The 21,737-nt window shown below is 47.3% G+C and overlaps 1 protein-coding gene and 2 long non-coding RNA genes across 3 annotated transcripts in view; 2 read left to right on the top strand and 1 right to left on the bottom strand.

Moving 5' to 3' along the window:
* The window catches only part of LOC118161871, a 19,945-nt gene extending 6,263 nt beyond the window's left edge, over positions 1-13,682 (bottom strand). Inside the window, exons 1-2 of the long non-coding RNA XR_004748199.1 lie at positions 13,553-13,682; positions 4,532-4,536 (exon numbers count right to left, since the gene is read on the bottom strand). This is a non-coding gene — a long non-coding RNA (uncharacterized LOC118161871). The remainder of the gene's footprint in view (positions 1-4,531; positions 4,537-13,552) is intronic.
* Positions 1,036-21,542, top strand: WDR86 (WD repeat domain 86). Its single transcript, XM_035317565.1, has 7 exons — positions 1,036-1,439; positions 2,368-2,675; positions 5,443-5,584; positions 6,831-7,263; positions 14,403-14,538; positions 18,389-18,492; positions 20,011-21,542. Exons 2-7 carry the CDS (start codon positions 2,513-2,515, stop codon positions 20,227-20,229), a joined length of 1,197 nt encoding a protein of 398 aa, XP_035173456.1. The 5' UTR covers positions 1,036-1,439; positions 2,368-2,512; the 3' UTR covers positions 20,230-21,542.
* On the top strand, positions 7,386-13,773 carry LOC118161870. The gene is made up of 3 exons (XR_004748198.1): positions 7,386-8,870; positions 11,852-11,856; positions 13,763-13,773. It is a non-coding gene; the product is annotated as an uncharacterized LOC118161870 (long non-coding RNA).
* Positions 21,543-21,737: the final 195 nt, after the last annotated feature.

Genomic DNA, 21,737 nt, shown 5'->3' with positions numbered 1-21,737 from the left:
AAAAAAAAAAATCTTTCCACGGATAATGTGATTTTCAGAGGGAAGAAATCCAGGAGGGAAGAAATTCAGTGCTCATGTCTCACACCAAAAGTTACTGGCTACTTTCTTGAGCGCACTGCGTTCATCCTAGGGATGGTGCAGAAGGGCTTGCCTTCAGAAAAGGGCTGGCCAGCGACAACGTGCCACACAAAACTCAAATTTGCAGCTGCATCTCCAGTGAGCCTCCCCGTGGTTGTGTGGTCACAGCCGGCAGCAGAATCAGGACCATCTCGTGTTGGTGTTGGGCGGGACATATTAGCTCTGTTCCATGTCTGCCAGAATGCGCTGTGCAAAATAAAATATCCCATTAAGTATCCATTTAATGCATGCATTTCTGTACAGCCCACGCACTGAAATACATCATGCAGGAGCGGGGCCGCTGTCTTGTTCCATGTCTGGTGAACCTCTAGATTGAACACGACAGCCTGAAATGGAGCCGGCAGGCCCATTTCAGGGCTGGTGACTTGACATGAAAAGGTGCTTCTCTGATTTAATGGAGTGGGAGACAAGAAAAGTGGGTTTTGCTACATACCCTAGGTGGCAGGTGTGCTTTTAGCAGCACGGGTTCCTCAGCTGCCCATTTCATAGTTGAATAGTTTGGGCAACAGGATCTGTGTCTGATCCCCACCACTGCCTTGCTGGGGGCATCTCCATCTGATGGGCTTATCTTTTATATATTTAATTACCTTGTGGTGGGATGGGACCATGCGTATCTTTATTTTGTATTGCTCCTGACACTGTGGGGCCCCATTTTGTAGCATTCCCAACCCACCACCCCACATCCCTCATTGAGGCTGGATGAAGCCAGGGGCTCTGCCACCAGCCTGGCATGCCCATGGGGCAGAGAGGACGAGGGATCGTATTAAATGAGAAACAGCCCCAAAAGTTCCGAGGAAGATGTGGATGATTGGGGCTCCCGTGAGGAGAAGCCCAACCTCAGCTGGTCCTCGGGGAAGGCGAGGGGGGGCGGGGGGGCGAGAGGAGGAACAAAAGGCGATGGCTTCCCTCAAAGCCAGCCCCCGGCTCGGCAGCACGGGGAGGGGGACAGGGGGGCTGAGGGAGCCGAGGGCTGGAGCCGTTCGGAAGGGGAAGGAGGAAAAGAACCGCGGCCGCCCTTCGGGGAGCCCGCGGCGGGGCCGCTGCCCCCCGGGGGTCGCCCTGAGGCGGGGGGAATGGCGCAGCCGCGCCGCGGAGCCGGGAGGCAGCCTGAGGGGGCGAAACGTGCCGCAGGAAGCGCTGCCTCCCCCCGAGGACGAGCCCGGGGACTCGGCGGGTGTGTGCGGTCGGGGTGGCTGTCGGATCCGTTGGGTTTTAGGGCGGTCATTACAGGGTCCCAGCTGGGAACGACCCTCCCGCCCCGGCGACTCTTCCCCCTCGGCGCCGGGTGACTGGAAGGAGAGGTAAGGGGCGGCTTGAGCCCCGGGTGGAGGCTGGGATGGGGCTTTGGGGCGCCTTTTTTAGGGGGGTGCCTCTTTTTCTTGAAAAAAAAGGGGGCTGCCGTGCCGGGAGCACAAAGAGGGAGCTCCGAGGAAGCGGCACTGGGCCGGGGAGAGGCCGCGGTTCCCGCCCGGGGGGAAGCGGCTCTAACATGGAGGGAGAGCCGGCGCCGGGGACCCACCCCGGGGTGGCCTGAGGGGGGCACGGCGGCGGCGGGGCGCCGGGGGAGCCCTTCCCTCTTCCCCCCTCCCCCCCCCGGGCAGTGCCTCCGTTGTTTTTTCCCCTTTGACCCCCTCAAAAAAAAAACAGCCGGAGCCGGGGGAGGGGGAGCCCCCTTCCCGCTGCAGGGTGAGAGCGGATCGTCCTGCCGGAGCTGAGTGTCCGTCCCCCCTCCCCCCCCCCCCGGCTCCGTTCCCCTCGCAAAGAGCCGAGCCCGGGGGGTCGTGTGGGAGGGATGGCGAGGAGGGCTGGGGGGTCTCTGAGGGGAGCTCGTGGTGGCCGTGGAGCTGGGGGTGACGAGGGGGTGGGGGACAGGTGGCGCCTGTAGGTGCTGGGGGCTGCATGGGGTTTGGTTCCCCCCCCCCGCTTGGAGGCGTCTCCTCTTCAGGCTTGAGGTGTTTTATAAAGAAGAAGAGTGCCCCACTGTCTCAGCACAGGGCTCCAGGTGCCCACATGGCAGGGCTGGGAGGGCTTGGTCCTCTCCCAGGGGCTTGGATGCCCACAGAGTAGGTGCACGAGTGGTTGGAAAGCCATCTTCCACAGGTAGGGCTTTCTGTGGAGAAAGGGGTGCTCGAGAGCCTGACAGCATCCTGCTTGAGGCAGCGATGTGTCCATGGGGGAGGTTATGGGATTCCGCACGTCCTTATCTCCCCGCTCTGTGTCCCCGTACAGGAGTCAGGACTACCCAGCTGATTTTTTTCGGAGTCGAGGTAATGGCTGAAGTCGGTCGGTGGGAGACAGCTGGAGGCCCACGGCAGTGCCAGGGGGCTGCCCAGTGCCCATGAGCTGATCCCGAGCCTCTGCTGCCTTCGCCGGGATGGGGAACAGTGGCTCCGCCGTGAAGGTCTGCGCAGATCACCAAGGAGGCATCAACTGGCTGAGCCTCAGCCCCGATGGGCAGCGCCTGCTCACGGGGAGCGAGGATGGCACCGCGCGGCTCTGGAGCACAGCCGACAGCCAGTGCCACGGCCACTTCCAAGGTACGGCGGTTGCTTTTAGCCTGCTTTTCGAGACTGGAGCCTGGGACAGGCCACACAGTGTGTTCTGGTCTCTTTCAGTCCCTGCTGCCTGCTGTGCAGCCAAAATCATGCTTGTTTTGTTCTGTGCTTTTCTAAGGGTTGGTTGCAGTAATGTTAAGCAGAAGCTCTTTCAACCCAAAACAGGTTACCAGCACAGTACTACTGAAGGCATGGAACCTTTTGTCTCAGGGTGTGGAACACAGCAGTTTAACTTCTGTCTCTTTCCAGAAGCATTCTGTTTTACAACCTGACGAAATCTTGACCTCTTATTACTGTCTCTCTATTTTTTTTGGTCCTTTTAATCATCTCATTTCTCAGATGATCTTTATTTAGAAGCTTTTGACCCAGAAACTAAAGTTTCTGGAAAGAAACTTTAATAAACATTTTTTTCCTCACAGAACTTTACATTTGAAACACAAATGTTAATTGATGGGCTTTTTCATTCTAAATTGTTTTTGCATTATTAACAACATTTATTACCCTTAGACTTAACATCTGAATAATTAAAAAGAAAGGAAAAGCTCTGCAGAACACACAGTCATGCAGGGGTCACACTGTGGACCAAAGATTGTGTTTGTATTCTCACTCACTTGTGTTCTTTTTCTCTTAAAACAGGGAAAAAAAAAGGAAGCTCTTACATTTGGAATTTCTGATCCTTTTTTTTCTTCCAAAAATAAACATTGTTTGGATTTTTTTTGTCAGTTTGTCTGCTTGTTTTTAATGATAGAGTATTGTCTTTTCCCCCACATCCTGCCATAGGTCTGCCTCCTGGAAAAGTCACTGCATTTGCTTTAAAGGATCAGAAATCCATTTAAAGCACTAATTAACTTTTGGCTAGAAAGATGAGTATATTGGATAATATTCAGAATCTGGCCTGTGAACGACAAGTTTTGGGGGTAAACTTTAAAGAAGGTCGGGTAGATGGTTTGTGAACTGGCAGTTGAATCAGATAACTGTATGTATTTTATATCCATGCACTCACACAATTTTTGTGTAAATTCATATTATAAAAGCTGTAATTACCAATCAACCTGTATCTGTAGCACAGCTTCAAGCTTCCACCACAATGTGACTGACAGACTTCTGTGGTGGCTGTTTTTGACCAGATCATCACCAGACCTTGTCTGTCGCAGGGGGTTTTGACATCCTTTGTGTGGCTCAAGTAGTATCGATGGTTAAAATCTGACTGGCAGACTTTATTTCAGTAACCAAAATGCTGTTCTGATCTTCTAAGAGCAGGATTAGAAGCTGCTGCAAGAAAAATGCCAGTGGTTGAAACCTGCCCTGTTTAAGCTGCTTTGCACAAAGTTTTTGAGTAATATGAGGATGGGCATAGTTTACTTACAGTCCTACTTACAGGCCTGTTTAATTTTTGACATCTGGTGAATTTGCTTAAGAGAAAACAAGACTGTGTGTTTGTAATGTGGATTCTGATTTGCTGATTACTAAAAGGCTCTTGAAGTACAGGAATTTTAACAAAATCACATTTTTGCAGTCAGCGAACCTAAGTGTTTTACTGAGCAGTCGGCTTTCCCGCAGTTCTTTAGTATCCTGTTTGTACAACATGATTCTGTTTTTCTAGTGTCTTTGTCTGCTTCTCTCCCTTCACTCACAGTTGTCTTTTTTATATTTTTGTCTTTCCTAAATCACAGTAAGGCCTCCTGGCTACAGCCAAAGTCTGGGGCTCTCTTGTGACACTTCAGAAGAAACAGTTCTGGTCTGAAAACTTAGTCTGTGTAAATATGAAAAAGTGTTAGAGGTAAAATCTAGGTAACTCTCTCATCAGTTACCTAGATAGGTGACAATATTTCACACACGAGAACTTGGACAAAGCTGGGCCCTAAATCCTAAGGTGGTTTTAAATGCAGTAACGTTTCATAAAACAATATAAAACAATGGCACATCTTCCTGAACAGCAACAGAAGCCTCGGGTTGCAATATAGATTCCTCTTCACTAGCATTACCGTATTTTTCAGCATGAAATTTTAGTGTAGCAGTTTTGTCTATTGTAACAGTAAATTCCCAACATACTCTGATTACTGTATAAAAAATTCTGCTCTTTCTTTCTGTGCCGTTTCCTAAAAGTACACTGATGTTTGGAAAACTGTGTTTTCACTCATGTTATTAGTCCTAATGGGGAAACTACTGGTTGACTTTTTATTAGTTATGTTTGTTTGTTTGCGTTTCATTCTGCTTGGACAGTGAAACTAAAGTTGCTGGTAAGGCTCATGTCTCTTCCTTTTTTCACAGTTCCGTGCTTTAGTTTAGGATTGCTGTTTGTGTCCTGACAATGGGCTGGGTTGAAATGCAGCCTTTTTTTCCTGACCAGAAGAAGAACGCCAAACCATTTTTTATTTAAAACAAACAAACAGCCCCCACCCCCCTTTTTAAAATGAGTTTTAAACTCCAGTAATCTAAATTTTATTATACTGATACTAATTCAGCTCATTATGCTTTTATACAATGATATGAGCTGCCTGGTGGGTGGAACTGTACTGTTTTACTCTTTCACTTGAAGGTTATAACAATGAAGCGGAGTTTTCTACTGTTAATTAAACACATCGTGTTTTACACAAATCCTTAAATGTGAAGAACATGGTTGTGCACTTAAAACTAGGGCTTCAGTCTGTTTGTTTGTTGTACTTTTAGTTAAGCTGAAGAGCACACCTAGTCTGCCCTGCCTGCGTGCGCTGTGATTGAATGTCTGTCCCTCTGCTCTTGTTTCTAGGACATGAAAGCTACATCACCTTCTGCCACTTAGAAAACGAGGCTGCCTTCACGTGCAGCGCCGACCATACCATTCGGAAGTGGGATGTGGTGACAGGCCAGTGCCTGGCCATTTACCGAGGACACACCTCAATTGTTAACAGGTTGGTTCCACGGAGTTCTTCCATTGTGTTCCTGTAATCTGTTAGCACTTGTGTTGTTTTACTGCAACTTTCCATTACCGCACTAATAAAATAGGTTGTGTAAACCTTTGAGTGCAAGCTACACGTGTTCTGTGCTGTAATGACTCGTTTTCCTAGCAACAGTGCTGACACATCCAGAGACAGCAGATAGGAGAGAAATGAAAGGCACACAGCAGGGGAATTGAATCCAGTGCTAGGAATGAAATTCCACAAGAAATTATTCAATTGATAGCAGATGCTTCTGATAAATAGATGTAAAAACATCACGTCAAGCCTTTGAGTCACTGAGAGGGATAAAGTCAGGGCTGTTTCTGCGGTTACTCTTCCTGCTCGTGCAAATGAAGTTGAGTATTAAACTGATTGTGCATGACTGATCGGCCCATTGTAAAGTGCCTCTTAATAGATGGGATGGTTTTAATTAATCACAAACAGAGCAGTCAAAGATTTATTTTTTTTTTTAATGTGTGTTTTTTTGTCCTTTACCGAACACAAAACACATACAATGTGTAGCTGGATCCTGTAAATAGGAGGGCTGGCTCTGTCTGTGTTTTGGCACTGGCCTGATTTTGCTTGAATCAGCAAATGGGAAATGTGTTCCCTATTCATAAGTCTTTGTTGCCAGTTTGAAAGGTTCCAGAGGACCAAACTCAGCTGACAAAGGAGATAGGTTATAATGTTCCCTATCTCCAGTTGGGAAATGTGAACCGCAGAGATTGTTCTGTTATCCGTTACGTGTTTGTGCAGCTACAGCTCGTTATTGCGGAGGCCCAGTGAGCTGAATTCTTGAGCTGCAGTCTCTGGTTTGCTCTTTAGCCCTGTTAGAAGTGGGGTGCTCTTGCTCTACCCTTTTTAAGATCCTGCACTATGAGAAATTAGCTGTGCTTTTTTTTTCTTCTGCACTCTCTATCTGTTGATGGAAATATGTTTGTATTTCTAAACCGTTAGGTACAGTTCAGGTTCTTGGAATGTATTTTGTATTTGTAGGTCAGTTTATAAGTAATTATTTGTAAAGAAATACTAATACACACTTATCAAGAAAAATGATTTTGCTTGTAAAAACAAAAACCCACCGCCAACTACAGAAACAGACAGGAAAAACCACAACACTACCCGCCCCCAGTGTGCTTAGAACTAAAATTGTGAAAAAAAATAAGATTATGTCAAAAGACTGATAGTGTTAATACATATAAATGTAATTTTTTTATAGGATCCTGGTTGCCAAAGACTATCTCTTCAGTGGCTCCTATGACAGGACAGCCCGCTGCTGGAGTGTGGACAAGGAGAAACAAATCCAGGAATTCCGGGGCCATCGGAACTGTGTCCTGACTCTAGCTCACTACTCCTCCAAGGATGTCCTCGAAGAGGAGGAGGAGGAGGAGGAAGAGGAGGAGAAAGTGAGCAGAGACCTCCTGGTGACAGGTAGCACGGACTGCACTGTTAAGGTCTGGTGGGTGTCCAGCGGGCGCTGTTACCAGACTCTGCTGGGACACACTGGGGCTGTCTTATGCCTTATACTTGACGCACCAAACAGGGAGCTGTTTTCTGGCAGCACGGATTACACCATTCGAACGTGGAATATTGTCACTGGTGAGCAGTTGAAAGTGTTCAAAGAGCATCAAGGATCCATAATTTGTCTAGAGGTAAGAATGGAGGCCTTGCCAAGAGCCATTCGAAGTGGGTGTTCATATCCTAACTGTGTGGGCCTCAATTGCCTTTTTCATTTACAAAGAAGCTCTTCTGAGACAGGTTATAAATGGTGAGTGTAAAACATTCATGAATTAACAAAATAATCGTGCTCTGTGGTCTTGGAACAACTCTTCTTTCTCTGAAACATGTTACAGTGTCCTCTTAGCTTCTAGTGGCTGTCTTGGTTTAACTTCTACCTCAGAATTTATTCAAACCTTCCTAGGTCTTGAAATTTGTGTGAGGTTAGCAAGGAGCGCTGTTCTTCTGAGTAGGGTTGTGTAGGGTCCTGTGTTCACCAGGCTTTGAAGAAACTTAACCTGAGCCCCGTCCCCCAGACACAGGGATGGATAACTTAAAAAGGGGAGGGTAAGAATCAGAGTAAATCAGACACTTTCCCCCCCAAAAAAGGACAAAACACCAAAAAACAACCCAAAATTATGGGCAAGAGATAATAGGAGAGCGTAAAGCTGAATGAAATCCTGCTTTTAAAGCCATGTGAACATATTCTGAGAAAGAGATGGCCAAACAGGAGAATGGGCAAGGAAAATGGAAAAGAGAAATAGAGCTCGGGGGAGAGAAATAGTGAGGGAAAGAGGGGGAAAAAGTTTAATGTGACTTGAAAAACTATACCTTATTTTTCTGTTTGCAGTATTTGTCTGGTGAATGTTGCCAAGTTTCTTAATGTTGGAGGGGAGGGAAGGGGGTTAAGGAGGTAAAGAAGGAAAAGGGGAACCACGGAACAAGTACTTGTCCTGTAAAGTCCGCTCGCTATTCACCAGAAAATACTGATGGAGTGTTTAAAGGAGGTGAATGATGGTCTGTACCTTAATTTCAGGTTAGGAAACCTAAATGTTTTTGAGTAGATGCGTCATATTAACTTCCATCAGGCAATAGTTTTCTTACCACTCTTCTTGTTTGTGGCCCCACCAGCTTTTCCTTTAGGGAGGCTGCAGTAGCTGTTTTTAATCACTGTTTCATAAAAGTTGCCTTTGTTTCTGAAGAAGATGGTCACAGCCGACACTAAGGGACTGAAAACCCAATGGTGCTGAAGGAATCCTGTTTTCCTTCAGTCTTAGAAAGGAAAAAAGAACTAAATTGTGATGCCCTGGAGCAATGTTTGTCTTGCTTGGGTGTTACAGCTTGGTCTGGAGATACCGTGGTAATGTATTTTGAGGATGCTCAAGTAAATCTGTTGCCGTTCCTAGTGTCACGCTATGTTTTGCTGTTTAATTGCTGCCCAGGCACAGATTGGCAACGACAGAGCTTGCTGTAATTTAATTGGGCTCTTGCTAAAATTGTTAGACAAAACTGGCTTGACCCTCTCCCAGAAGCCTGGGAAATTCAATTACGCTCTTTGAATGCTCAAGAATGAGCAGCGCTCCTCTGCTTGTGAGCACGGAGTTAAACAATGGCTTTAAACAAACACAGCTTCTCGTAGGAGAGAAGAAAGGGCAAACCCAACAGATCTACTTGGAAAACCTGAACAATTCAGGGTAGACGAGGGCTGCTGCTGCCAAGGCTGTGCTGGCAGCGCTCCTGGCCAAATCCTCTTCCCGGAGCTGTGAGTAACTGGGAGCCGCTCCGATCGCCGGTTGGAAGAGCTGGGTACACGCTGGGTACACGCTGCCCCACAGAGAGCCTTCAGTTTTAAGGCCTCTAAACCCTACCCCGGCTTAAACAGTCGCTGTTGAATAGCTTCAGCCCGTCGATCTTTCCTAATTCCTTCCTCTTTCGTACTGGGTTCAACACGAGCCCTTCTGTTCCACTTGGCTGCCTCTCTGTGCAGCCCACATGGGATTTTCAGTCTTTTGTAAAGGGGTCAGTCACCAGAATCCATACAAAGGTGGTACAACAGAAGGGAAACTTCCTGAACAGAGGTGTGTGTGTTTTATTTTTTTATTTTATTCATTTTTTTCTTGTTGTTTGTTTGCTTTGCTCTTTGTTCTAGTGACTTTTTGTTCTCCCGAAGCTTTTGGAGCCTTCTTTGCCCAGGGCTTTTTTGTGTCAGCGTTGCAATCTGTCAGTGAGTTAGGGTAGCATTTTTCAACCAGTGGGCCAGGAAGGGCTGGGAGGTAGTTGCGAGTCACTCCCGGTAGCCAGCAGTTTTAATTGTTGGCAGTAATTCGGTTTCTTCGGGGTAGAAGAGTGAGCTGCTAATTACACCAGATTTTTACTCCCCTGTCCTGGAGGAGCAGAGCTGGTACCAGCAATTAAAGGTGGTTGTTACCTCCTCGCCGGCTGGTAAATGCTAGTGTGAAGAGACTGATGGGGCAAAAAGAACTTATTTTCATTTTATTTTTGCAAATAAAGGTTCCGAAGGGAGGCTGACCTTTCAAAAAGTTTGCGAAAATGACTTTGGCCAGAAGACAGGGAAAGTTTGGATATCGAGACCGCGTTTTTCCCCAACTTTAAAATGCACTGTCATTACCAGGAGTGCCCCGGGATGCTCTGAACTGCTGAAATTAGGTCTGGGCTGTTTCCATGGCTTTCAGTAAATACCAGTAGCCTTTCTGTAGTGTGAGTGGAGCTTCTTGGAGGAGCCCTTCTGGGCAGATACCACAAAGCACGCTTGTGTTTTCCACCTTGCTTCCTGCACAGCTGCTGTATGGAGAGCAGAGACGTGATGCCATGGGCACGTCTGGATTTTGAATGTTCCTCAGTTGCTCTGAGATCCTTTAGGTGCATCGATTAGAGGAGCCTGAGTATTCTAAACTAGCACAGCAGGAGAAAAAGCTCTCATGAGCTTTTAGCTCTCCTTTTTCCCCTCTCCTTGATGATCCTGGAGGATGGAGTGAAGAGAGCGAGCTGTTCCCATCTTCCCGTGCCTTGTCCTGTCCCAGCTGAAAGTCCTGCATGTGCTGTGCCCCCCGCATCGTTCTGCTGCAGGTACCAGCTTCCTCTCCTGCCACTCCTCTTGCTTTGACTGACAACGTTTTCCCAGAAGACTTCCTGGATCAGCCCTGCTCCTCCGCTCAGGCAGTCAGGCGAGGTAACCGGCAGCGCGGCAGCCAGAGCTCCGCTCCCCGCTCTCCCGCAGCGCGTCGAGAGCTTGGCAGGCGAGGGCCAGCAGCTGTTCTGCGTGCTCCCTCTCCGTCCGAGAGCCAGCGGCGAGGTTTTGTAGGAAGCAACGGGGAAGAAGCAAGGATGGGCTGAGAGGAATCATGCAGCTCATTCCTCTTCTTCCCCTCAAAAATTTCAGAGCCCCGCTGAAGGCTGATATTTATAATTAATAATCAATTTTGCTTTTCCTTAACATGAGCGTCTGCAGTAACCCTGGCCTAAATATTTCCTCGTGTGTGTTGTTCTAAATGCCTCCAAAGCGGTTTTGCAAAGCTGTCACAAGGATTGCTTTGTCATTTGCTGATTGTTCAGGCCGAGTATTTGTAAAAGTTGTGCTGCCAGAAGCTGGCAGAAAGAAAACGATCCAGCCTGGTATTTAGCTTGGATGCTACAACGAACGTTCTTACGAGGATGAGGATTGCAAAAGGAGTTTTAAATGAATGAGAGCGGGCAAGGGCTTGCTTCTGGTTTTCCTGCAAGAGATCCTGTGTTGGGAACATTCCCTTCTGTTGTCTCTTAGAGCTGGCTAGGAGAAAAGAATGCTTTGAGCAAAGCCGTTGCCTGAACTCCGTGTGTACGCTTAGCTGTTGTGAGCACGGGGACAGCATTGTTTTCCTTGTCACAGCAACTGAATGAAGTGCGCGTAGGTTTTGTAATTCGTTGCATAATTCATCAGAGGGTGAAGATAGGAATTAGGGGGATCTGAAAAGGGCGTCCTTTAGAAAAGGGACGTGTTTCTAGGACCATTGCTTTGCACTGAAGAAGTCGAAAGACGCTCTTTAACAGCCAGACCAGAGAGCTCACTCTAGATGGATTCTCAGTTCAAAAAAAAAACAAAAAAAAACAAAACCCAAACCCAATCCCTTGCCCACGGGGAGTTCTTTAGCTCATTAAAATGAATGTGGTTTGAATGGGATCCTGAAAGTCTAACTCAGCTGAAGGCTCGCATAGTTGCAACTTGAGGCTGCTCCAAGTTGGTGATTTCTGACTTCGAGGCAGCTGTGAACAGAAGACCCAGCTGACAGGTTGTAGGAACGCCGACCCCCACGAAGAGGAAAAGCTGGCAGTGGGAAGCGGGGTCGACGTGAGCTCAAGTTCCTGGCAGCCGGTCTGAGCACCCTGGTCTTCGGAAAGAGGACGTGCCCAAATCTGACCCGTGAGCTTGTTGCCTCTCCTTGGACGGGGGCTAAATTGTGTCTCACACAATTCAGGGGGACACGATGGGGAGAGCAAAGTCGGTTCCTGTAAGCTGCGGGTTGAAATACCTGCTAAAGAATTCTGCTGCTGTGCTGTTGGCATTCATACAGGTGGAAATTGCCTTAAGCTGCTGCAAGGATTCAATTCAGCCAAGCCTGTGGAGCAATAGGGTTGGGACTGCCTTGAGAGCCCAGCCCTTGGTTTGCTGTTTGTGGCGTGTCTCGGGGCTGTCACCACCAGCAGGGATGCATAAAATAAGAATTTCTAAAGTAAAACCTGTAACAGCTTTGGTGTTTGCAACCTGTACTTCGCCACTGCTGTATCTTTGCAGCTTAAAGGCCAGCAACTGAACTTCATGGAGCAGCACACCTCCAGGACTTCGGCCTAAGGACTAAGCTGAATTTCCTTCCTTCTGGTGTCTGGCTTGCATCTGGTGCAAAGCAAAGTGCCTCAAAGTAATGAGGAAAAACAAACAGTCCAGAATTACAGATATCAACGCGGTGATTTCTTTTTCCCCCCTCTGTCTGGCTCAGGCTTTAAAACCGGGCATCTGATTGTCATCAGCTTTTTTTTTTATTTATTCTTTTGAAGCTCTTTGGGTTTGAAATGCCCGCTCAGCTTGTTAGTATCCGAGCTGCGAATCCCTCATGTGCTCTCTGCTCTGCCACAGGTGGCCTTGCCTTGCCACGCTTGGCTTCGTCCGGAACCTTGTCGGGCTCTTAGCCAACGGGAACAAAGGGCTTAAAAGGCAGCCAGGGGAAATACAGCTCTGAAGATATCGCTGCTTCTCCAGGCACTCGCAGATTAGGATGTGTAACTCTTTCTCCTGATCGTTTTGAAATCAATACTTGACAGGCTGGGGTATATTCGGAAAATCCGTTGGGTGAAATTGTACATTTTTCCTTTTAAGTCATAAGGAAGTTAAATTCTTCACTAAGAATAGGGCTGGGGATAGGGAATCGGGTATGGGTTTGGGGGCCTTTTGGGATGGGGGGAAGGAAAGGGCCTGGTAGTTTGTGACGGGGGTTGTAAGCACACAAGTATTTGCTGAAAATGAGCACACCCAGATGCCCAGACACAAAATGAGGTGCCAGTCGTGGCACCGGGGAGGCCTGGCTCCCACCAAAGCTACAGCACGGTCTTGCCTGCTGGTGAAGAAGTCAGCATGCTATGTAGTCCATCGGGACCTGGGTTAAATGCCCCCCGTAGGCTGCGTCTGTGCTGGGGATAACCACATTTTGGATACAAGCTCTGAAAGCAAGCTGTGGAGAGAAAACACTGCTTTGAGACGGGTCAGATTGGGCTGGTGCCTCTGTCTTGCTCTTTTCAGAGAGCATCCCAGCTGGTTTTGTATATTCTTTGGGCAGTTGAAGGCACTGATGCCCATCACAGCTGCCCAGAGGCATGTAACACTTCCTGGCCCTCGCAGAAGAAGTTGGATATCGATGGCTACAGCTGAGAAGGCTGCAGCCTTCCTTGTCCGGGGACGAAATACCCAGTTCTATGGTACAAGCTGTGCTGCACGCAAGATGTCTGAAAAAGAAACGTGATGACCTGGCCAAGACCAGTCCAGCAGGATCTCAGCTCAAAACAACCTATCGCATTCAGCAGGTGTCATCAGACAATGTTCTTCGAGCCTGTTCGGGTCGAGCCTGGAAATGAAGGCTCAGGTTCCCTTCCTCGGGCTGGCTGTTACAGCTCTCAGCCGGTCGTTCCTTCTCTTCCCTCGTGGAGACGTGGTATCAATGGCATTGCTAAAACAGCTGAGAAGTAATAGGATGTGACACTTCACAGCGCTGCTGGCTTTTAACAGTGCGTGTGTTTCGCAGCCCCCTGACATTCAGCTCTGCAAACCGCCCCCTGGGCCAAGCTCCGCTCACTTCTGATGCCGTTCAGGAACGGCGCCTTTTGGGAGTGGGGACAGAGATGGACGAGGGCGAAAAACATTTCAACCTGGGAGAAACAACACGCAAGAAGAGTGGGGACTGAGGGTTTATAATAATGCAAGGTGGTGGATGAACCAGCCCCTTAAAAGTGACCTCAGAGCAAGACCCACGTCCAGTTGTTGGTCATTTGTTCTGCAGTTGGTTTCCTGGAGGTGTCTGCCAGTTGCTTGAGCCTTCTGATCTGTGCATGGGGAGGGGAACCACGGTGGCGTTACTACTTAACGTGCCAGGCTTTGGGAGGTTTGGATAGTTGGTTGGTGTGTACCGGCTAGTTTCACAGCCTTGCACAGGTCAGTAACATTCTCACTGTCTCAGTTTCCCTCCTGCATACTTCCCTTTGCCATCCTCTGCCGTGTCTGCGTGGAAAGGAAAAGCCAACCTCGTTCACCGGTGAGCTCACCCAATGTGGGGGATGACGGCCAAGGCAGGCTTGCTGTACACTCACACTGAAAGAAAATCTGGTTGAAGGTGTTTAGAAACCCGTGTGAGAATAGTTAATCATTTAATCTTTAGATTATGGTCCAAAAAGACTTCTGGAAACAAAGGTACAAGACCCGGGGAAGAGTCAGCGCTTCCAAACGTTGACCTCGTGCAGAGCGATCCTGTTACTCTCTGGTTTCTGTTGGGTGGAAATGTATTTTTAATTTACATTTTTTTTGTTACTCGAGATCGTTCTGGGGTTTTTGTTTTAATTAAAACAAAGTGTTTTAATTAAATGTTCTTGTCAGCTACGCTCTGCAGAGGCTACCATGCAGGTTTGTTGGTTTTTTTTCTTTTTTTGAGGCTGTTCAGCCAGAAGCTGTGGCTGCCGATGAGTCACTTCGGTGCAGCTCTCTCACAAGCAGGCCTGAGAGACTATTGCTGATGGTTTTTTTTTCTCTTCCCTTCAGCTGGTGAATCGGCACTTGTATTCAGGAAGCACGGACAGGACAGTGAAGTGCTGGTTAGTAGACACTGGGGAGCGGATCCAAACCTACAAGGCTCACAAGCACAGCGTTAGCACTTTGAAATACCACGCCGGGATCTGTAAGTTGCCTTTCCTGTGTTCAGCAATCCCCTGTCTCCTTTTGGATGTTTGTCTTTGATCAAAGAGTGTTCATAGAGGATACTGTAACTGCGAAGGCTTGTGAAACTGTGACATTTTTCAGCTCCAGCATGTTTTTGTGTTCAGTATCAGACTTTGCTGCACTGCTCCCTGTGAGAAGCTTAGATCTTCCCTCCATTTTCCACCTCCCTCTTCCGGCATGTGAAGGGGCAGCTGCTTTATTTCTGCTAGGAAGGGAAGCGGCTTGGATCCAGAGCTGTCTGGGGGCTGTTTGTACAGCCACGCTTTGGTCTCTCCGGTGTGATGTCTGTTGGTCTGCTTCTGCTGCTTATTTGGGGACAGAAAGTTGCAGCACTTTTTCTGTACTTGCGATGCAACCAACATGCAAGACCAAGCGAATGGTTGCTATTGGGCCTTAATAACTCTTTTGGGAGATTATTGGCATGATGGTGATAAATGGGCTCTTTGACGTGGCCAAATATCTGACCACACTCAGAATCCAGGAACTGATTTCTTAATTGTGTTTGGAAACTTAACACGAAACCAAACCCATAGGTAGACTTAGATTTTTAACATGTAAGCTCTTTTTTGGGGGGGCCTTCCTTTTAATAGTAGACCCACAGCACTACCAGCCTCCATTAAAATCGTTACTGATAATTTATGGTTAATTTCAGCTCCCAGAACTGCCCTGTGCTCTAGTTGCTGCTGATTTAAACTTGTGCAGGTGGCTAAAAGGCTGAAACGGAAGGGAAAGGGGTCTGAGCCTGCGCTGCACCCTCAGGTTGCTATTATTGCTCAAAGATGCAGACAGGGCAGGGGAAATGAGCCCGAAAATTTAATCCAGGAAGAACACTGGCAAACAGCGTTCTTTCTTTTTTCCCTTGTTTTATTTTCACCCTGTAAACCAATACAAACCGAAACATTGAATTCATTGAGAGTACCCCAAACCAAGGTAACTGTGCTGAGCTAATCGTGCGTGGCCTGATCCAGCGAGGAATCCTTACCGAGGAGGCAGGAGGCTGCCTCCTTCATTAGTGAGACCTCCAGAGCTGTATTTTTCAGCACTTACCCTCCTTTTCATGCAACTCTGACCAGACTCCATAAAACCATCCTAAAGAAAGTCAGGCTCAGACAGAAGTTTAATCAGCTGGGGCCACCCCCACCAACCCTGCAGCTTTCTTTCTCTTCCCCCTCAGCCCCACGCCCAGTCCCTGCCGTACACATCGCTGCATTTCCCTCACAGCCTCTCGAAATGCAGGCGGTGCTGTTGCTGCACTTAGTCAGACCCGTGAGGAACATCCTGAGAGTGTGAGAGGAGCGTGCATAGTGTTAGTTAAAATGAATAGTTAGTTAAAAATCTCAGTTTTACATCAAATGCAAAAGAACTAAAGGTGTCAAACAGGGCAAATGGAATCCTTCCACCTGAAGGGTGGAATGCGTGTCATGGAAAAATGCTAGGGCTGCGACTGAAGAATAATTCAGATGCATTTTAATTCTTGAAAGAGGAAATTTCCCCCTAAAAATGAATTTATATACTATGATTGTGCTTTTTTAATACAATTCCACAGTAGCTGCAGTTGTCATTGAACGACGACTGTTAGATACGGTGTAAGGAAGTGATCAAAGGCATATGCACCAAATATTCGTTAATGTAGCTTGAAGTTCGAGCTGCTCACCTGGGACAGATGGGCACTGTGTGTGTGCATTCTCCGCTTTTCAAAAACGTGGAGAAAACACTTGAAGATAAATTAACTTCGTTACGGTGTGTGTCGCATGTGCAGCTGCCCAAGAACATGGAATCTCAGCTGAGAAGTGGTCATTTTCTGTTAGATCTCAGGTTTTTTGCTTGCTACCTGATCAGTACAGGCTTGTTGCCAAAAAGATTTCACAGTGTAAATAAGAAAATGTAGTCAAAGGAGGGCAGGAAGAATCTACGTGTGTTTCCTCAATGGCTTTATATCACATAGGGAGGCCAGACAGATCTGAGAACTAAGCCTAAAATAATCAGAATACGTTTCTAGTGGCCTTCCTCAGTACGCTTCTGTAATTAAGAGCACGGGGGATATTAAAGCCTGTTCTCAGCTTCATTTACTTAATGGTATTGTCTTGGTTAGTTCTCTCCTGCAGCATGTGCATGGTCATTTAAAATTTAATTCAGTTTATTTTTGTAATGTCACAGAATTCCCAAGGGAACGTTTAAAAGCTGCCCACCCTCCCGAGATACTGTGAAACTTAAGTAAAATATAAAAACGAATTGTTGGTTTTATATATTAATTGTTTGTTTCACAGAGGTGCATATAGAAACGGATGTAAATTCTGAATCTGGGTTCCATCACCAGCTCTGCCTTAAAACTCGGAGCTGCAGAGAAGCTCCCTAAATCTAGAGTGGCAGTTCAAAAGACGTAAAGGATGTTTGTCAAAAGCAGGCTCCTGATGGCTGAAATAAACTGACAGCTGCACAGCGAAAACAACTCTTAATTGGTTCTTGCTCTCTGCCTGTGTGCGTAGTAGGTATTAAGTGATTTCCGTTCATTGAAAAAAAAAAAAAAAAGTCTTGTTCTGTGCTTTGCATTGTTGTCAGTGCTTTTTCAGGATTGTGTTGGCAACTGAGGTGATGCAGGCCCCCATAAAATGAGGCTGATTCTTCCATATCCAGATGTTTCTTGAAGGTGTACCCCGAAGTACCCAGCCTCCTGCTGTTTAATTTGAAGTTGAAAAGCTGGTGGCAGTAGGTGGCCTGTTCTCATCTCTTACCGTAGCCCCGAATTTACCATGTGTTAATTTACCGTGTTAATTTCTTCACGTATGTTTAGGAATTCATTGCCCAGCTTCTCCCAAAAGATGAGAAATCTTTGGGTTTCTAACCCTTAAAGCATGCAGATGTGCTCCCTTTGGGGAATAATGCTAAGTACACAGCCTAAATATTCAATGCTGCCTTACGCTTCCTGGCTGCAGCAAATCCAGGGTCTAACGTGAAGCTCCTGAAGAGCTGAGAAATTGTTCTCTGAGCATGTTAAGATACCCTGCGGAAACCTGATCCTCAGTCAAAATCCCTCCTCATGCTTAATTTAAGTTTAAAAACACAAATCTGGCAGCACATTTGCAATATATAGCACCTAGAATAGAAGAGTTATGGCCCAAAATCTCAAATATTTCTGTGCTGTACCGAATCAGTTTTAGCCTAGGCCTTGACTCACTTAAAGGCTCTGCTGCTTGCAAAGACCCTAAGCTGCAGGATTTAGCTGTAGAAATCTACCACGCTGAAAGAGGTTGTAAAGCTTCTTGTAAAGCTGCCTGCACCTGCTGCTCACCTCCGAGAACAGATCTCACTGTGGTATTTCAACACTGACAGCCCTGCTATGGATAGTAAGCTTCTGGTTGAAAACGGGGGAAAATATGTAAAATGATGAAGCTAGGGCCAAATTCATCTGGTCAGAATGGGGAATAGCTATGGTAAAACGAAGGGAAGGCTTCGAGGAAAGCCTTGAAACCACACTTGAGGTAAATTGCCTGCTTAGAATTAGCGAGGTGTGTTTAGGCAGGGAAATGTTTGTAGCAAAGAAAAAGCAGAAGTAAGTATTTGAAGAGAGCATGGAGTGAAATGCTGCCGTGTGGAGGGAGGTCAGTGTTTAAAAAATACAACTGAAGTCAGGCACGCAGGGGGCTGAAATGAAAATGATCAGAACTTGCCCTACCCGAGAAGAGGCTCAAATGACCATACGTCCCAGAACTTTGTGAACTGGCTTTAGGAAGGTTTGTGAGGTGGCGGGAGCTGGCGTTATGTGGCCGCTCACGCCTGGCCGCGTGCCACGCCGTGTGGTTGCTTTGCAGTGTTCACAGGAAGCGGTGATGCCTGTGCGAGAGCTTTCAATTCCAGGAGCGGCGTCCTGCAGAAGATCTTCCGAGGACACAAGTTCATCATCAACTGCATCCAGGTACCGAAGGGGCTTCTCTGCTGGGGTTTAACTTCTGATTTCACCCCACTGATTCCATGAGCTGGTGTGGCTGTTCTCTCTGTGACGTTGTGCTGGGATAAGATGAAGCGTAACAGACTCAAACATTCCCCGTGCAATTTTAGAAAAACTCCAGTGAGGATAAGCGAAACCTTATAAACCCTATCTAAAACACTGCCTTCGGCATATATTTTTCTATAGGTATGAAGATGGCAGAGCAGCTCTGTATTGATATATGGTCCACCTCCCACCAGACAAATGGAAGAGTCTGTTACTGGGTTAAAAATGTTCTGGAAGATAATTGAAGCCCTTCAAAAGTTGCACGCACGTTGTCCTCAAGGGATACGGGCGTTTCAGTATAAAAGTGGGGACGTTAGTAATCCTTGTGGGCAATGCTAAGACCAGTTTCGTGGTTTTAGTTACGCTGCAAGGAGGCCTGGAGGGAAAGCTTGAATCCCAGGGTGCTTTGTGAGATCCACATTTCCCCACGCTGGGATCTCGGTACAAGCCGAGTACAGGATGAGGATTTTGATGAAGAGCGTGAGAGACTCTGTCAGCGTTTCTGGCAGGCTGAAGGTCGAAAGAAAAATGAGAGGGGATGAAATTCCTTTTGGAGCTGATCCTAAGCGTACATGCCTGTGAATATGCTCCCCTTGTATGTTTTTCCTGCATTAGCACGTGGTGAGCTGGTCCTAAACTGCAAATGCTTGGATGGTGAGCAGTTTGGTTTTGTAGCAGACTGTCACCTGGGTGCAGGTGAAGTTGGGTAACAACTGCAAGAATCACTTCACAGCACTGACAAGAGCAGAGCTTGCCTCTACTTTTTTTGTAATTTAATTCCCAAGGGCAAAACATCCCGGGAAGGGAAAGGACTGAGAAGTGGTGACCTTAATCTGAATTGGTGTGGGAAGGGGAGGATGAACAAGACTGATGGCTTTCTTCTGGGGATGGGGGGACAACTGGAAACACTGCCAACGGAGAGAATGTTGCAATGAGGAACATAAACTACAGGCAGGCACGGAGGTTACATTTCTGGAGGTTTGCAATAACAAAAGATTTCAGAGGGTGAATTGTGCAGATTGTGTACTGCAGAGGAAGAAGGGAAGTGGTAAGGAGAGCAATTCCTGACCCACCCACTGGTGCTGATTTCGGTGCTGCCTTCAGCTTCAGCATCAAACCCAGCAGTATGAAACCAGCACAGAAATTCCCAGCTCCAGCCTACTCTGACAGTAAGAAGTTAGTTCCCCATTGCTTTTCTGGTAGATTTAAGTTATAAATAACTCTTGCTGTTTATATTTTATGGCTCTGGGAAGTGGCTGAGAAACGAAGCCTGACTTGGTAACATCTCATCCCACTTGAGCAGCTTTCGTGATAATTTATACTGCCTCTTGCAATGAGCTATCGGGTCTTAAGTATTGGTTCAAGCTGCGTTCGCTCTGATTTCTGGTTGTGCTCGTTCTGAGCCGTACACTTTGATGCTGCGTGACCCTGTTGTTGCAGATCCACAACGAGTTGCTGTACACGGCTTCCCACGACGGCACGCTAAGGATTTGGGACATCCGGGGGATATGCAAGAGAAATAAGCGGCGCTTGAAGAAGGAGAGGTCTGCGCAGGGCAGGGGCTCTCAGAAGGGAAGCCTGTCTCGTCTTTTCAACAACAAAGTCGGCTGTATGGTACAGCAGGAGAACGGCGACCACGAGACCGTTGAACTAATGTGACTGTCTGGAACGGACTTCTCATCGGTGACCAAAGCTGAACCTTTTGTTTTCTGCACCACTGTGTCCATGTAACCCAGAACTTGGGAAGAGATGGGAAACTGCTTTGCTTGAACTTTTGAGGAGCCGGGATTGATTCTCTGGGACTGGCAGATGGACTCAAGTCAGGCCGCCCCTCCAGCTGACTCTCGGCTCAGCAGTACTGGGGGCAGGAGGGGCTACGGGGGGGGGGCAGGTGATGTCTCCGTGCTGGGTGTGTAATTAAGGACTTGATTTACAACTGTTTTTTTTACAATTTTCTCTGGCACAGAGGCATTGCACTCTTCTGCCTATCTGGTATCTAATGAGAAGCGTTTCCTCCTGTTCCTGTCACCTGTTCGCATGCCCTCTGTTCCGCTGAATGTAGAAAGTGAAGGTGCCTTGCAGTGGGACTGAGTGCAACTATCAAGGCTTACCTTTGGCTCATGTTTTTGCTGATCAGACTGACAAAGGCAGGAGGATACAGCCTAGCAGGGAGGAGTTTAAAGCAGACTGGACACCTCTCTGGGAAGTTGAGAGTATCAGGACAGAGATGAAATTGCTAAATGAGAGACCAATCCACGCCTCAGACCTTTTGGGCCACGGCACAGCAAGGTCTCCTCCCAGCAGGCTCATGGGTTCGTCCTCTATCTTTTATGATCTTTTATTATGTTCAGCAAAGGAAGCATCAGTGGCTTCATGTGCATCTTGTGTGTGCTGCCAGGGGTGCACACGCTGCCAACCACCTGTTTTTCCCCAGGCAATTTCCCAGATGGGAAACTCCTTACGTGCGTCTGGGATGGGCCTCGGCGTGGCTGGGGCTGGAAGCTGGTCAGCGGGCATCGCATCTACAGCTGCACAACTTCCGTGGGCAGCCTGGCTGTCCTCATGGGGAAAAGGTGTTGCTTCTATCTACAAGGAGCTCCGAACGTGTTTTTGAGGCAAAACAGGAAGATTTATTGCATGCTGCAGGAAAGAGCTCTAGGTTTGTCATCTTTCCTCCTTACGCGGTTATGCCTGGCCTTGGTTTGCTGACAGTGTCGCTAAGCAGTTGAAGTCGAGGGTACTTCTCCCAGTCTTTTTCCAGGTTCATTCCTTTCTGATAACCACTGAGCCATGAATAAACAAGGGTTCTTATATTTTTCTATTTGTGGATATAACTCTTTGTAGACCCAGTACAAAAATAGCTAACCACATGTTTTTATTTTTATGGCTTATTTATTCTGTACTACGGCAAGATAAAAATGCTGTAATTCCTTTTTAGAATGGACTAATAAACATGTGGCATTTACAGATAACTGTCTGGTTATTCGCGTTTGGAGGGGATTTGGCCGTCTGTGGAAGCGCAGCAGCAAAGAATGGCTGGAATATGGAAAAACAAACATATGCTTTTGAAAACATTCCTTTCCCTCACTACTGGGGTCAGTCACGCATACCGCGGAGCTGTCCTGGCTCCTGCCCGTGACCGGATGGATGGAACTCAGTGGCTCTAG

This window comes from Oxyura jamaicensis, chromosome 2 (genome assembly GCF_011077185.1).
Source record: "Oxyura jamaicensis isolate SHBP4307 breed ruddy duck chromosome 2, BPBGC_Ojam_1.0, whole genome shotgun sequence".
Classification (NCBI taxonomy): Eukaryota; Metazoa; Chordata; class Aves; order Anseriformes; family Anatidae; genus Oxyura; species Oxyura jamaicensis.
Note: the sequence above shows the minus strand (reverse complement) of the source record. Positions and strands in the feature narration are given on the sequence as shown.

Excerpts from the sequence above, each read along its gene's own strand:
- WDR86 (XM_035317565.1), top strand. The coding sequence starts at position 2,513 with ATGGGGAACAGTGGCTCCGCCGTGAAGGTCTGCGCAGATCACCAAGGA. Across the intron at positions 14,539-18,388 it reads GAAATACCACGCCGGGATCT|TGTTCACAGGAAGCGGTGAT; the intron begins GTAAGTTGCCTT and ends GTTGCTTTGCAG. Across the intron at positions 18,493-20,010 it reads TCATCATCAACTGCATCCAG|ATCCACAACGAGTTGCTGTA; the intron begins GTACCGAAGGGG and ends CTGTTGTTGCAG.